Genomic DNA, 16,646 nt, shown 5'->3' with positions numbered 1-16,646 from the left:
ATAGATTATTCACATGGGGGAAATATTTTAAAAAATTTTTTATGACTGTAGAACATTAACTTTTCTTCTTTACGTTTATATTTATATCATGTGTCTGAAGTTGCTTTAAGTTACCATAAATTGAAACTTTGGAATCTTTGGATGTTATAGCTGATGTTTTGATGTATTTTTCCAATGCCAGAATATTCTTAAGTGCTTTGAGAAAGGAAGGCATTTGATGGAGAGGGGAGGAAAATAACCCAACCCAGTTATCTATCTATATTAGATACACGTGTACACACACAATATACAATACACAACATCTCTCTGTAAAAGTACCCTTTTCAGACAAAGAAAGGAAGGTAACTTGTTCATCAATTTTGTTTTCTTTTGAAATTCAATCCAGTCTGGAAGTGGTATAGGTAAATAATAATATTCTTCCTTTTCTCTTCCTGTAGGGTGCTGGAGATCTAGAAGACCCATGGTAGCCTTAAAAACCTTCTAAAATGCTTTTGATTCTGAAAATTGGGGGAAAAAACTTTTAATCACAATTTTCTTCAATACAAGGGGAAAATATTCTTGTGGATTCCCAACGTTTTGTGATATGAGCAGAAAATCATTAGCATTTCCCATCATTTGTTCATATTTGTGTTTTCTGACAGTTGCCACTTGTAGCATTGCCTGTACTACAGTATTTTTTGCCAACCTCAGGCATACTCATTACATCTGTATTGAACTTTTGGCCCTAGAAACCAGTGGAGTTATTTCACCACAAATCAACAATGTGCCTGAGGTGCATGGGAAATATAGTTAGCTATACTCTGAAAATACATTATGTTTTTTTCTTTAAACAAAACACACAACATGTAAGCATGTAAGAGTAAAGAATTGTATGATATGTTCCTTTTTTCAGTTCACCAAGTTGGAAGCCTTTTGCAGCTCTGTGGCTTGGAATTTCATTTGAGCAATTTCTATAGGATATGTATTTATTATTGATTGTTATTTAATTTTTTTCCAATCTTACCTGTATTACCAAACTGGGTTCTCCAATAATGTCCAAATTGTAATGTTGCCTTGCTTCAAGATAAAGTGTATTTGGGAATAATATTATAAACCCTTACAAATTTTATGCATGTATCTACTGCATCCTTCAACTCTCCCTAGAAAATCTTTTGAAACCAAATGGATTAATTTATGGCTATTTATAATTTGCTTTGACATTTCACTGTTGGAAATTTTTTAAAGATGAGATTTGTCTTTATAATGTAAATTGTGATTTTTGTTTTACATGTGGGTTTCTATAGTTTTAATTTTTTCAGCTTTTAAGATACGAGTTTTGTGTAATTTGGTATTTTTAATCATTTATGTTATTTTAAAAGCTCAGAATATCACATTGAAATTACTATAAATACATTTAAAATTATCTATTTTAGATCTAAGGAAATATTACAGAGATATTTTCATGGGTTCAGTAACCTTTCATTTTATAACATTGGGCACGGTACAGAGTGGCTGTCACATAAGGTACTTGAAGATTTATTAGTTTAATTCTATTTTTACAGTAACCTTGAATTCTTCTGAGTTTTGCATGTATTAAATTCAATTAATGCTGAATATGAAGAGTAAAGTATTTATCTGAAAGAAGTTACTGGGTTAGGAGAAGTAATGAATGTATCCATTTGTACATGGTTTACATGTTGTGGATGCTTTGTAAACATTTTCCTATATGTTTAAATTGTGTTTCAGCAGGATGTAATTGCCCTTGTGTATAGTTAAAATGAGTCATCATCTGGTCCTGTGTGAAATGGAATTCATGGTATTTTCTGTAACATTTTCCTGAAGCTGTTTCTGGAGAGCCACACGTTTAAATACAGACAGCTTTCCTGATCATTTGATTTATTGTGCACCTGATTTTTGGTTTAAAAGGAATTATTGCCACAATATATTTTATTTATTCTTTAGATTTTAGCCTTGTAAGTTAAAGTGCTTTACATGATGATGTGAAAAGCTGTTTGTCCCTTTACTGGGTTTGGGGGGTTGTTAAAAGATAGGGAATGAAGAATGCAAAATGGTTTATTGTTCAAACTGTCCACTCTGATCCAACCCTGTACTGATAGTACTTTCCAGTATGATATTGTGATGTTTCATACAATGCAGTGAACATAACCAACTTGTTACCTAAATAAAGAATTGATAAAAACAGTGTGACATATTACTATTTGGTATGATTCAGTTTTTAATGTTATTTTAAACTTCTTATGTGGTTGGCATACTTGTGAAAATTTAATTCCAAATAGGAATTATCCAAACTCTACAGGACAATATTAACCCCTTCTCTACTCCAGAAATATTTATACTCCTTTTTGAAATACTTGCCTTTGGCCGGGTGCGTTGGCTCTCGCCTGTAATCGTAGCACTTTGGGAGGCCAAGGCGGGTGGATCACAAGGTCAAGAGATCGAGACCGTCCTGGCCAACATGGTGAAACCCCATGTCCACTAAAAATACAAAAATTAGCTGGGCGTGGTGGTGTGTGCCTGTAATCCCAGCTACTCGGGAGGCTGAGGCGGGAGAATTGCTTGAACCCAGGAGGCAGAGGTTGCAGTGAGCCACGATCGCGCCACTGCACTCCAGCCTGGGGACAGGGCGAGACTCCGTCTCAAAAAAAAAAAAAAAAAAACAAACCTTTTTCATTGGGGGTTACTGGTGCTTGAAATAGAAATAATGTATGAGTTAGTAAAAGAAAAACCGATGTTCAGTGTTTACTCATCTGAATTTCCTAGCCTGGGTATTCTCAAGTATTTTGGTCTCAGGACCCATTTATACTCTTACAAATTGTATATTCCAATGAACTTTTGCTTTTGTGGGTACTATTGATATTTACTATATTAGAAATTAAAACTGAGAAATTATACACACTGTTTTAATTTGTTAAATAAAATGATTACATGTTAACATAAACTATTTTATGAAAAATAATTGTCTTATAAGTTAAGATACAAAAATGCAGTGTAAAAAGAAGGACCAGTTTTCATTTTTGTGAGCCTTTAATATTGGGCTGAATTCTTGTTTGTGCTTCTGCGTTCAGTCTGCTACAGTGTGGTGCGGCCCGATGGTTGAAGTATATGAAGAAACCTGGCCTCACACAGATAGGTAGTTGGAAAACAGGAGTATTTTAGTAACTTCAGATAATTGTAGATATCAAAACTTGACAACCGATAGTTTCTTGAAGGTTGGTTGCAATGTGAAATCGGAAAGTTTATTAGAGGACTTTTCTTAGTTTGTTATGTTAAAATCCACTGGGTCTGTCTTGCATTTTTAATGGACCTTCTGGCTATGCATGATTTTGTCACATCATGAATTGGTCATTTGGAAAATACTGGTTCACTGAATTATGCAGTTCTTCTAAATACGAATCCATTATTCTGCAGTGATTAAAGTTTTTTGTTAAGGGTGGGCATGGTGGCTCATGTCTGTAATCCCAGCAGTTTGGGAGGCTGAGGCAGGCAGATACCTGAGCTCAGGAGTTTGAGACCAGCCTGACCAACATGGAGAAACCCTGTCTCTACTAAAAATACAAAATGAGCCAGGCGTGGTGGTGCATGCCTATAATCCCAGCTACTCGGGAGGCTGAGGCAGAAGAATTGCTTGAACCCAGGTGACAGAGGTTGCAGTGAGATGAGATCGTGCCATTGCACTCCAGCCTGGGCAACAAGAGCGAAACTCCGTCTCAGAAAAGAAAAGACCACTTAGCTGAATGTTGTGGTAGCTTGTGCCTGTAATCCCAGAGGCTAAAGCAGGAGGAATGCTTGAGGCCAGGAGTTTAAGACTCACCTGGGCAATACAGCAAGACCTGGTTTCTACACACACACAAATTTTAAGTACTCTAGCATGGTGTCACATGCCTATAGTCCCAGCTACTTGGGAAACTGAGGCAGGAGGATTGCTTGAATTCAGGAGTTCAAGGCTGCAGTGAGCTGTGATCCAGCCACTGCACAGCAGCCTGGGCAACAGCAAGACTCCATCTCGAATTTTAAATATATGTCCCTTTTATATTGAAAAAATTATCTTAAATTTTAAAATAACATTGTGAAGGAATAAACAATCTAAGCAACAAATGCTTCCAAGCTGCTTCACCGTTAGTTTATTAACCTGAATAGAATTTACCACCAAGAGTCATATTTCTTAATGCTAAAGTAGAAATCCATTGGGAGTTGCATTGTCACTGAAAAAAATTATAATGAAGGCCAGGCGCAGTGGCTCACACCTGTAATCCCAGCACTTTGGCAGGCCAAGGCGGGCAGATCACTTGAGGTCAACGGTTCAAAATCAGCCTGGCTAAAATGGTGAAACCTGTCTCTACTTAAAAAAAAAAAAAAAATACAAAAAGTAGCTTGGTGTGGTGCTGCGTACCTGTAGTCCCAGCTAGTCGGGAGCTGGAGGCAGGAGAATCGCTTGAACCTGGGAAGTGGAGGTTGCAGTGAGCCAAGATCGTGCCACTGCACTCCAGCCTGGGCGACAGAGGGAGAACCCGTCTCAAAAAAAGTTATAATGAACTGGTCTCCCTATATGAAAATAATGGCACTGCCTTGCCAGTTGTCATTCTTTCTATCTAGGCTTTAAAATGGTTTTTAATAACAGGAGAAATAGTGTTAGTTGGGGAAAAAAATGTTTCTGTAATCATATTAGCCTTACATTTGAGTCAGGAATTACAGCCTCATTAGTTTACTTTTCAAACTGCCTGATATATTTTCCGAAACCTTGGAAAATGCACAAACCAGAGCAATATATGGTGCCCGAGTCTTTATCCAACTTCAATACTTGAAATTAACCTGAACATGTCCATCAAATATCTTTTGCTGGCCAAATATTATTCTTCCTTGTCTTGAATTTAAGGTTATATTTTTTAAATGACATCTCACACTGACATTTCCTCTTCCAAATTGTCTTCATTTGTGTTTTGAAGTTCATCTGGTATAAGTATTAAGGGAAAACGTGGTAAGATTTCTTGTGGAACACGTTTTGAGAAGCTAAACAGTATTTAGTGAAAAATAGCAAATTGTGATGTTTTTCACATATTAGAAAATTCCTAGTTGTGCAAAAAATCCATTGTATATGTAAAATAGTCAAATGCTGACATAATTGTTAAGATGAATTCAAGGGATGATTTAATTTCAAAGCAATTCTGAAGTTACTTTTTAAATTCTGTATTAGAAAATGCACTTAAATGAAGTTACTTGCTTTTAGTTCATAATGGGCATTATAACAATTTGCACTCTTGTTTTTATGCTAAATTGCTTTTAAGTTTTTTTCTATTCAACTTTGGGAGTTATTTTGTGAACCCTAAAGAAAATGCTAAACAAGTGTTTGTGTTTGCCCATTGTTTTGATGATTTGTGTATGTTACATTATGGTCTAGAAGTAATAAATGTAGCTACTAATAGAGAATACATTGCTTTTCAGGCAGCATCACCGCCATTTCTCACTTCCTGCTGGCTTTTCTGGCTGTGGTATTTTCTCCCCCTTATTTTCTGTTTCCGTTTTATTTTGCCTGCAAACACCTCTAACTAGCATACTGTTTTGTGCTCAGATATAACTGGTAGATATGCTCTTCTAATTCGGAGGTGAGGGGCACTTAGTGTTAGGAAGTTAGTATTTCTGTTATAAGTATCCACAACTCCAGTGGGACACGAAAGAGCCAGACCTTTTATGTAAGGGTAGAATGAAAGATTGGACTTTACTTCTTTTTCTTAATTAATAAGCCTAGTCTATAATATTGGCAACAGTGTGTTTTTAATGAATAAATCTGTACAACAAATGTATTCTTTCCATGTAACATTCACCTATCATGAAAACAGTTTTGCATTTGAGATGAAGAGGACCAGTACCACCCAGGAGTTATTCTAATAGTGGGTCTGATACCTTCTTTCCCTCTCCTGAGTCGTTTACACTTACTTTTTTGGGCAGTGATTATGAAGAGGTGGTTTTGCTTCATTCCTAAGTCTTGAAGTTATGAAATGCAATTTATTATTTATTATTTGAGATGGAGTTTCACGTTTGTTGCCCAGGCTGGAGTGCAATGGCAAGATCTCGGCTCACTGCAACCTCCACCTCCTGGGTTCAAGCAATTCTTCTGCCTCAGCCTCATGAGTAGTTGGGATTACAGGTGTCTGCCACCATGCCCAGCTAATTTTTTTGTATTTTTAGTAGAGATGGGATTTCACCCTGTTGGCCAGCCTGGTCTCGAACTCCTGACCTCAGGTGATCTGCCCGCCTTGGCCTCCCAAAGTGCTGGGATTACAGGCGTGAGCCACCGCGCCCAGCCCGAAATGCAATTTATCTTAACAAAATTCCACAGTAACATGATATAGAGCACCATGGGGTTTATTTTCATGAGATTTTGCCTATGAATAATCATAATAAATCGATACAGTATAAAGCTTATTTAAAATATTTAATATTTGCTATTAAAATTGTACTTAAGGCTGCTTATAATTGATATGGCACTTTGGTTCTACTGAAGTATACTCTTTTTTTTTTTTTTTTTTTTTTTTTTTTGAGACGGAGTCTGGCTCTGTCGCCCAGGCTGGAGTGCAGTGGCCGGATCTCAGCTCACTGCAAGCTCCACCTCCCGGGTTCACGCCATTCTCCTACCTCAGCCTCCCGAGTAGCTGGGACCATGGGCGCCCGCCACCTCGCCCAGCTACTTTTTCTGTATTTTTTAGTAGAGACGGGGTTTCACCGTGTTAGCTAGGATGGTCTAGATCTCCTGACCTCGTGATCTGCCCGTCTTGGCCTCCCAAAGTGCTGGGATTACAGGCTTGAGCCACCGCGCCCGGCTGAAGTATACTCTTGAAAGTTTCTGGGTTCAGGCCGGGCGCGGTGGCTCAAGCCTGTAATCCCAGCACTTTGGGAGGCCGAGACGGGCGGATCACGAGGTCAGGAGATCGAGACCATCCTGGCTAACATGGTGAAACCCCGTCTCTACTAAAAATACAAAAAACTAGCCGGGCGAGGTGGCGGGTATCCGTAGTCCCAGCTACTCGGAGGCTGAGGCAGGAGAATGGTGTGAACCCGGGAGGCGGAGCTTGCAGTGAGCCGAGATCACGCCACTGCACTCCAGCCTGGGCGACAGAGCGAGACTCCGTCTCAAAAAAAAAAAAAAAGAAAGAAAGAAAGTTACTGGGTTCTGCCGGGCACAGTGCCTCACGCCTTTAATCCCAGCACTTTGGGAGGCCGAGGCGGGTGGATGACCTGAGGTCAGGAGTTAGAGACCGGCCTGGCCAACCTGGTGAAACTCCGTCTCTACTAAAATTAGAAAAATTAGCTGAGGGTGGTGGCGGGTGCCTGTAGGCCCAGCTACTCAGGAGGCTGAGACAGGAAAATCACTCCAGCCTGGCGACAGAGCTAGACTCCGTCTCAAAAAAAAAAAAAAAAAAAAAATTTAGGGGGAGCTTGAACTATACATAAACATTCTTAAGAGTTCTAGTTTACTTCTGACTAAGTAATTTTAAAATGTGAAGTCTTCATGAAAGTTCTGTAGGCTCCTAAAGATCCTATACTCCAGGAGTTAATTAAATCCAATAACTTTAAAACATATTTTAAATGGTTGTAATAATATATTTTACATGTATGATCAGAAACCTTAATGTAAACTGAAATTATGTCACTAAAATTCCTAACTGAAAAAAGGAGGGGAGAGGAGGAAGAGGGAGAGAAGGAGAGAGAAAGGAGGAAAACCAACAGAAAATTTGGGTGGCGTGCACCTGTAGTCCTAGCTATTTGGATGCTGAAGCAGGAGGATCCCTTAAGCCCAGGAGTTCAAGTCTGCAGTGAGCTACAAATGCGCCACTGCATGCCAGCCTGGGTAACAGAATGAGACCCTGTCTCTAATGCAAAAAAAAAAAAAAAAAAAAATTCCAGTTGGATAAGTATGAAATAGTATTATATAATTTGCATTTCTGATTACATGTGAGAAGAACATCTTTTCTATATATATTGGCCATTTGAGTTTCCTCTTTTCTGAATTGAATGTTCACACCTTTTGTCCATTTTTCCATTGGGCTTGTCTTTTTCTAATTTATTTGTCTGTTTCTATATAGTCTAGATACTAATCCTTTGTTATGTGAGCTGCAAAACCTCTCAGACTGTTTTGTTTGTTTTTCTTTGTTTATGCAGTCTTGCTATTTGTCTTTTTTTTTTTTTTTTTTTTTTTTTGCTGTGTGTTTTTCTTGTTTAGGAAATCATCCTCATCCCAAGTTCATATAGTCTCTAATTTTTTAAATTTATACATTTTCATTTTCATGTCACATGGATAATGTAACAAGGCTGACGGGAGGCACATCTCACACATAAGTGTGAAAACCCAATCATCATGCTTGTGAGCTACAGAAGGATCTGTAATGTTACCTTCCAGCCATTTTAGAAATCTTCTACCTCCCAAGCACATATGCTTGGTTAAGTTTTTAATCATTCTTGAATTTCTTGTTACATAGTGTATGAACTAAGGAATCTTTTTTTTCCCATCCAGCTAACTAATTGTGCCAACACCATGCCACCCCTGTCAAATTCCCATTCCCCAAATATGTGTGGTCCATTTGTAGTTTCTTCTGCTCTATTGTTTTTTTGTCTAACCCTGTGGAAATATCACATCATTTTGATTACTATAGCCTCATAAGTGCTAACATCTGGCAGGTATACATTGTCTTCACTATATTTAAATTTAGTTCCTTTTATTTTTTATTTTCAAGACAAGTTCTCTGTTGCCCAGGCTGGAGTGCAGTGGCATCATAGCACACTGCAGCATCGAACTCCTGTCCTCAAGCAATCCTCCTGCCTTGGCCTCCCAAAGTACTGGGGGCACAGACATGAGCCACCGCAGCTGGCCTAAATCTAGTTCCTTCTAATAAAATACAACTAATAATCCACATACTAATATTAAGAGCTTGCATCCATTTGGGGATGTAATATTGAAAATTGTTCACCCTACCTATAATCATTTTGTGTGTTTCTGTTGTACATTTACATTTTTAATTGTACTATGGGACCACGTTGCTCACTCATTTTAATCTATCACTCCCTTTCCTCCCCCTATAAAACAGGGTTAGTAACTACCATGCCAAGCCATGTGGGAGCCTAAGGCAAATGGAAAACTCTGTAGTGATTCTTTTTTTCAGAAGAGCGTAGATTGTCTTATTTAAAAATTTTATATTATGTTCATCATTTTGCATTAGTTTTGATTTTTTTAATGTTGCATTAAAATATCTAAAATTTTAAAAAGTAAAATATTTATCTCGATTACTTGCCATTCCTTAAATTTTGTCCCCAAAGCAAGTGCTTCACCCTAGTCCCAGATGATATGTGAATTCCCGGGCCTTTGAAAAGACCATTTTCCTGATTTAAGGCAGATGTTACCAAGAAGGAATAACTCCTTAGCCTACTAGTACCCTTTAGCATGAAACAGCGTTTTCAGGGGTGGCTCAGTAAAATGGAGGGAGCGCTAAGATAAGAGAGTCCCAAGCTCCAGCAGCAGCCAGTTGCTGTTGGCTTCCTTAGGCAGTGTGCTGTCTTTTAATACTTTGAAAACATGACGCTGAGAGAAACAAAGCAAGTTATAAGGGGATGTCTTGTAAGTAAATTTGTCTCCAAAATTAATTCCAAAACACACTTCATATTTTAATGTCTTTAAAATTGGGAAGCATCTTTATTTTTTATTTTTCATTTATTTATTTATTTTGAGAGGGAGTTTCACTCTTGTCACCCAGGCTGCAGTGCAATGGCGCGATCTCGGCTCACTGCAACCTCCGCCTCTCAGGTTCAAGCGATTCTCCTGCCTCAGCCTCCCAAGTAGCTGGGATTACAGGAATGCGTCAGCACGCCCGGCTGATTTTGTATTTTCAGTAGAGACGGGGTTTCTCCATGTTGGCCAGGCTGGTCTCCAACTCCCGACCTCAGGTGATCTGCCCGCCTAGGCCTCCCAAAGTGCTGGGATTACAGGTGTGAGCCACCGTGCCCGGCCAGGAAGCGTCTTAAATCAATGGCATCTTAACAATTGTCATTGACTAAGGCAGCCATCATGACATAGTTGCAGCAGCTTGGTCTATCTCAATTCACAATTGGGTTTTGTACTGTGTCGGGAATACATGTATTATATTTAAGTGCTGTTTAAAATGTCCTCAAGGTCAGGCGTGGTGGCTCACACTTGTAATCCCAGCACTATGGGAGGGTAACGTGGACAGATCACTTGAGGTCAAGAGTTCAAGACCAGCCTGGCCAGCATGGCGAAACCCCGTCTCTACTAAAAATACAAAAATTAGCGGGGCGTGGTGGTGTGCACCTGTAATCCCGGCTACCTGGGAGGCTGAGGCAGGAGAATCGCTTGAATCCAGGAGGCAGAGGTTTCAGTGAGCTGAGATCACGCCACTGCACTCCAGCTTGGGTGACAGAGCAAGACCCTGTCTCAAAATGTCTTCAAATGATTATATTATGATTTGGTATGTAACACAGAAATAACAGCATATGTGAGATTAAAAAAAGATCTATCCTAAAACCCTGTTATAAGTATGAGAAAATAATCTTAAATGTTAACCAAACATTATTTCATAGTTTAATTGGCAGCATTTTTTCTTAACATATAAAAGAATGGGGCCAGGCGCGGTGGCTCGCGCCTGTGGTCCCAGCACTTTGGGAGGCCGAGACGGGAGGATCATGAGGTCAAGAGATCGAGACCATCCTGGCTAACACGGGGAAACCCCGTCTCTACTAAAAATACAAAAACCTAGCCGGGTGAGGTGGCGAGCGCCTGTAGTCCCAGCTACTCGGGAGGCTGAGGCTGGAGAATGGCGTAAACCCGGGAGGCGGAGCTTGCAGTGAGCCGAGATCTGGCCACTGCACTCCAGCCTGGGCGACAGAGTGAGACTACGCCTCAAAAAAAAAAAAAAAAAAAAAAAGGTACATAAAATAATGGAATCTTAGAGTTTATGAAATATGATAGGTACAATTTATGGATATGTAATATGTACATATAAAAGACACATGAAAATAATACACATTAACTTCAGAACAGTGATTACTTTTTTAAAGGCATTGGGAAAAGTGAGGTTTTTATTTTCTCCTTAAAAAAGGTAAAGATGTCAAAATGTTAAATCTGGGCAATAGGTAAAATTGTATTATTTTCTCTAATTTTCTGTATGTTTGAATTTTTCATAAAATCTTGAGTTAAATAAAATACAAAAACAAAATTCAGTGTCCTGAATTGCCTTTCAAGAAGAGGGTACATACACATTTACAATCTTAATAGTATACAAGAGTACCCATGTTTTTCACTTTCTCACCAATGTTGCACATTGCCAAGCTGCTGGGTAAAATATTGTAACCTACATTTTCTTGATTTAATCCCCACTTACTTGATTACTAGTGAGTGAAAATGTTTTTCTCATATTTGGTTATTCTTTTATGATAAGCCTGTTCACACATGTTAATTGGCAGCATTTTTTCTTAACCTATGAAAGATACTCTGTTTACACATTTTTAATTTTTCTTAATTTGTGAGAGCTCTTTATATATGTAGGATTTTAACCATTATTCTGTTACATATGTCATGAATTATTTTCCCGAGTTCACCATTTGCCTTTCAATACTGTAATATTGTTTATGGTTTGTTGTTGTTGTTTTTAAAGAAAGATATTCACAGATTGGACTAAGAGCAAAGGACATCTAGCCATACTGAAATCACCTAATTTTTGAAAAAGCCACAATCTCAACCTCATAGGGTTTCCCCCCTCAAAAAAATCACGTCATGCAACTTCTGAGATTTTTCTTACACAATAACTTTTTGTTTTGATGCCAGCTTTTCCTACAAGCAGAATAAGGACTTTCTACTCTCTCTGATTGATGCGGCGCTAGAGAGGGTTAAGATGCTCAGGGCTGAAGAGTCTAAGAGAGCTCTTCTTGGTCAAAAATATTCCCTTTTACCCTTCATATGCCTTTTTAAATCAAATAGGGTTTATTTTATTTTACATTAAAAGAATTGAAAATTTACGTACAGTAAACTACAAAGACCTTTTGTGTTAAATTTGATATGTTTCAAGAAGTGTCATACTTTTACATTCAGAATTTTCAGAATTTTATTTAACAGTGTCATCAACCTTCAGTTGCATACAAAGACAATTTTTTATATCCTAAGTAAATATTTACATATATTTTCTTTTAAGACATTGGCGTTTTGAATATTTGTACTTTAATACAACTGGAACTTGTTTCTGAGGTAAAAATCTAATATAACATTTTCCTATAGATTTTTCCATTATCCCCTTATACCAGCTATTACATAAGCCAATCTTTTCTCATTATTTGAAGTTGTCCTTTATTATATATTCATGTATATGCTTGTATTTTTATAAGCATTCTATTTTATCGTTTTGTGTTGTGTGTCAGTACAATGTCATCTCAATTATCATAGTTTTATTTTACATTTTTTATTATCTGATAGGGAAAATGCCCCTTATTATTCTACTTTTACAAAAATTGAATGTGTTTATTCTTCCAGATGATTTTTTTTCAATAATTTGGCCAAGATTTCCCTGCCAAATAAAAATCTCATTAATGTGTTGATTGAATTGTTATATGTGTAGATTAATGTAGGGGTCATTGGTATCTTTAGCCAAGGTGAGTTCCACCAGGAAGATGCTACATCTTTCTATTTATACAAGTGTTTTTAATGTCCCCAGTACAGTTTTGTAGTTTTCTCCGTATGGTCTACACCTTTCTTAAATTAATTCCTTGTTATTTTATATTTCTCATTGCTGTGATGAATGAACGCCCCTCCCCAGTATATTTTAAATGTATACCTTCTTAGACAACTAGTTTTATTTACTTACCACCCCCAATCATGCAAGAAAAAAAAAATTATTTCAATTTCTATCATTTCCACCAGATGGCAGTCTTGGGCACATCCATTTGTAAACCTGCTGAGAGCTCTGGTGACAAGAAAGGCAGTGGCTGGCAGACCTTCCAAGCACCCAGAAGCACACGGACAAAAAGGTTGCTTTGTAAACCCGAACGAAAAATAAACCCAGCATTATATAATTATAGCATTTGTACTGTTGTTAACCTTTAATCTTATAACCCATTAGTGGAGACAGAGAAGAACTGTCACTGTGCCCTTCAAAATCATATTTTTTCCTGTCCATGTGATAAACACCTGTGGCTTCTTGGCAGCACTTTTGGTTTGATTCCAGGGACTCTTATGGTTAAAGGCAGGCTTTAATCTGGCATTGTTTTCCTTCTCCTAAAAGCATCATTTAAATCAGAGGTTACTGGATTTCTAAATGGTTAAGACCATCTTCCGACTGGTTTTTACCATTCCCAGATCTCTTCCAAAAGGAGGTGGTGTGCATAGTTAATATGAAACGAACTGGCTTGTTCTACGTGAATACAAATCTGAATAGCTCTTCTATATTAGACCTTTTTTTTGGCTTTAGTGACTTCTAATGTCTATATTTAGAAATGTATAGCGAATTGAGATATATATGTGTGTGTGTGTGTGTGTGTATAGCTATGTGTATATATATACACATATACATACTATTTATTTTGGGGGCTTTTGGCTTTTTTAGGGTGGGACACATGAATCTGGCAGTTGAGACAGAATGTTTCCTATAGCGGTGTAATAGTGTACAATACTAAACTAATGAAATGTCTTTCACCATCAACAATTTACGTATCCATGCTGATTGTTTTAACACTAGAAAAAATATGCCAAAATAAACTACATTTTCTAATCTGCTTTCACACCAAAAAAACAACACACACACAGCTGCTTGCCCATTTGAGAACAGCCAATAAAGCAAACTCTTTGAATGATTTGTGGTTTTGTGTCCCCAAAAGTTTTAACATAGTAGTTCTGAAGATTTATCGTGTGTGTGTGTTTCAAAGATAGAGTAATAAATTTTATAGCTGGGCAGATCTTTAACGATATAGTTATGAAATCTCAAAGTTGAGAAAACGCTGAATGCCAGATGATCTTTCAGCAGCCTCTGGTCTGAGTGTCAGGAATGAGTTCATTTCCATCTTTGATCAGCTCTGCTTGTCCTATTGCATCTCTGCTTCTTCTACTCAGTTGTCTTATTAGCCCTTGGGGCTATGAAAATAAATATTTAAAAGCTCCTGGAACCCACAAAAAACACTGAGCCTTGAGAGAGACGTAGCTGATCTGAGTCACATATGGTAACAACTTTTTATTTCCCTGATTATTCTTCCTGTTCTGTACAATGACTAGAGAGAATAAAACTACATCAGGTACAAAAACCACCTGCCTTCTTAATTAATGACCTTTGTTATAGATTAACTTCTCCTTTGTTGTCCTGCTTCTCTTAGACCAGATGACAGAAAACCCAGATGACAGAAACACCCTCTGTAAAAGGTGTTCAGTGTACCTTTCCCAAGAGAAACACTGCCTGTAACCAAATTGCTGTAACTATGTGCCAACCTTGTAAGAAAAATGTTGCAATCCTGCCAAAAACTCCTGTCTCTGCCTACGTAAATGGAACCTTCAGCACGCTGACTCCATTCCTTTGGAGCTGGTGCTCCTGGGTGGGCTGTCCTCAAACTCTGCGCTTGAATAATCTCTGTTTAAATTAGATTCTGACCTTTTTGATGATTTTCAGTTGATAGGGCCAAAATTTAACCACAGCTATTAGGATGACTCCCAGCATATTCTTTTTTCTGTCTCCCATTATTTCATTGATTACCATTATATATCCTAACTCCAACTGTCTTCACCATCCAGGACCCTTTTCTCCCAATGTGCTCTCATTTTCTTGATCATTCTTAAAGTATGCAACCCAGAACTGAGCATTTATGTGTAGCAGAACTGTCTCATCCTTTATTCTCATTAATACTTTTCTGTTCTTCTATTTAACACCCAAATATTGAACTAGATTTTCTGGCAACAGTAACTGCATGTTACTGTTTGAGTCCTTCAAGCTTATTTTTACTGCCTGTAAGCAATCTTTTTCCATTCCATACTTGTGTGGTTGGTGTTTTGGTTAACCTATTTTGCAGGACGTTTATTTCTTCCTATTAAGTTTTCTTGGGTAAAATTCATTAACCTTTTGAGTTGGTTGTGGATTTATCTAAGATATCTAAATATCTAAGATATTTAGCTATCTTCTTTCCAGTTACTCAAAAATTTCATACGTAAACCTCCCATACTGAATGAAACAGGTCCAAGTACTCAGGCCCTGTGGGAGGCCTCAGAAACTTCTCTTCAGCAGGATGCAAGTTGACCAATCTTTTACTCAATACCCATTAGGTAAGAATTTCAGCAATGTGCTGATCAACTTATCTGCTCATATTTCTCCAGTGTATCTACAAGGATATAATAGGATTTTACATTCTTCACAGAAGTCACTTGCATATAACCCAACTTATGTGGAGGTTTCACTTTGACCTATTCCTCTAGGTCCTTGCAAATTTCTGGTGTTGGTTTCTGCTTGTGGTATTGCTTGCATTATTTATGCATTTTAAAAACTCTGAGTTTGTTATAATTCTTTCTGTGTAACGGCTGATTTCTTGGTTTTGTTTTTATTGTTGTTTTATTATTTTTAGGTGCCTCTGCCTTTTTATTCTGTATGTTATACTTCAATTAAAATATTTTTTAAAATATCCCCGATGCATTAAAAAAAATCAACACTACAAGTTGCTCTGCAACCTGAAGGCCAACTGTAGCAGTGTAGGTTGATCAAGGTAGAACAGTGCCTCACCCACAGACACCATTCATATCACAGACATGTGGACTTAGATGCAACCACTCTCCAGCAAGTAGCAGGAAAATGTTCTAATTCTAATAAAACTAGTACAGTTATATTGCAACAAATACCTGACAGGTGGAAGTAACGTGACTTGCAAAAAAAAGTGCTTTTTTTGGAAGTGGTTTTTCCAATTTACCAAAGACGCCACATGGGCCAGCAGCAGCCCTGGAGCCTTGAATTCCTCTGGGAGAGGAGACGAGGTAGCTCTGCACCCTACATTCTCTCCTACCTGATATATATCCTCTTTCTTTAATTAAAAAAAAAAAAAATAGCAAAAGCCGACACCATAGGACTGTGGCACAGGAATTAAGCAGCATCTGAGAAATCTTAAAGGACCAGCTTTAGTTTCCTAGGCTAGAGTTCAGCCTTTTTGGAAGGGCCTGTGACACACTCAGTATGTCCTTCTACCTCTTATTCTCTTGACTTCCTCAGTCACCAGGGATGAGAAAATAGCAAATGAGAAATAGTGGAAAGGAAAGGAATGCCCCAGATGTAAATAACATTGTAAATTTCTGCAGATATACATATTAGGTATAATGTGTATATAGATAGTGTATATTTTTGTGCACATTTCTGTATATATGCTATACTTCAATAAAATTTTATTTTAAAGAACCTTGGATAATGCAATACACCTTCATATATATTTATTTATATGAGGTTTCTGTTAGTGGAAAACATGGAAACAGTTGGATAGATGTGGATATGCTTTGGAGAATATAAAATATAGATTACATGTATGAAAAAGTCACTTTCAGGGAAGGAGGGTACACCTTCCAAGAGACAGGCAACAGTTTAGTCAGGGTAAGCTAAACTGCTATAACGGAACCAAATCTGTAATGTTCAAACATAATAGAA

General features: G+C 37.7%; 1 protein-coding gene and 1 pseudogene across 2 annotated transcripts in view; one reads left to right on the top strand and one right to left on the bottom strand.

Moving 5' to 3' along the window:
- The window catches only part of PPM1B (protein phosphatase, Mg2+/Mn2+ dependent 1B), an 88,935-nt gene extending 74,652 nt beyond the window's left edge, over window positions 1-14,283 (top strand). Inside the window, exon 6 of one of the 2 annotated variants that reach the window (XM_015112222.3) lies at window positions 12,911-14,283. In XM_015112222.3, coding sequence (XP_014967708.1) covers window positions 12,911-13,093 — 183 coding nt within the window. In that variant the 3' untranslated portion in view covers window positions 13,094-14,283. Of the gene's footprint in view, window positions 1-437; window positions 2,180-12,910 lie in introns of those variants that run through there. The other variant, XM_015112224.3, reaches the window with a different exon arrangement.
- On the bottom strand, window positions 8,281-8,373 carry LOC114672046 (small nucleolar RNA U13; annotated as a pseudogene).
- Window positions 14,284-16,646: the final 2,363 nt, after the last annotated feature.

This window comes from Macaca mulatta, chromosome 13, assembly GCF_049350105.2.
Source record: "Macaca mulatta isolate MMU2019108-1 chromosome 13, T2T-MMU8v2.0, whole genome shotgun sequence".
NCBI classification, from domain to species: Eukaryota; Metazoa; Chordata; class Mammalia; order Primates; family Cercopithecidae; genus Macaca; species Macaca mulatta.
This window is presented reverse-complemented; position numbering and strand designations above follow the sequence as displayed.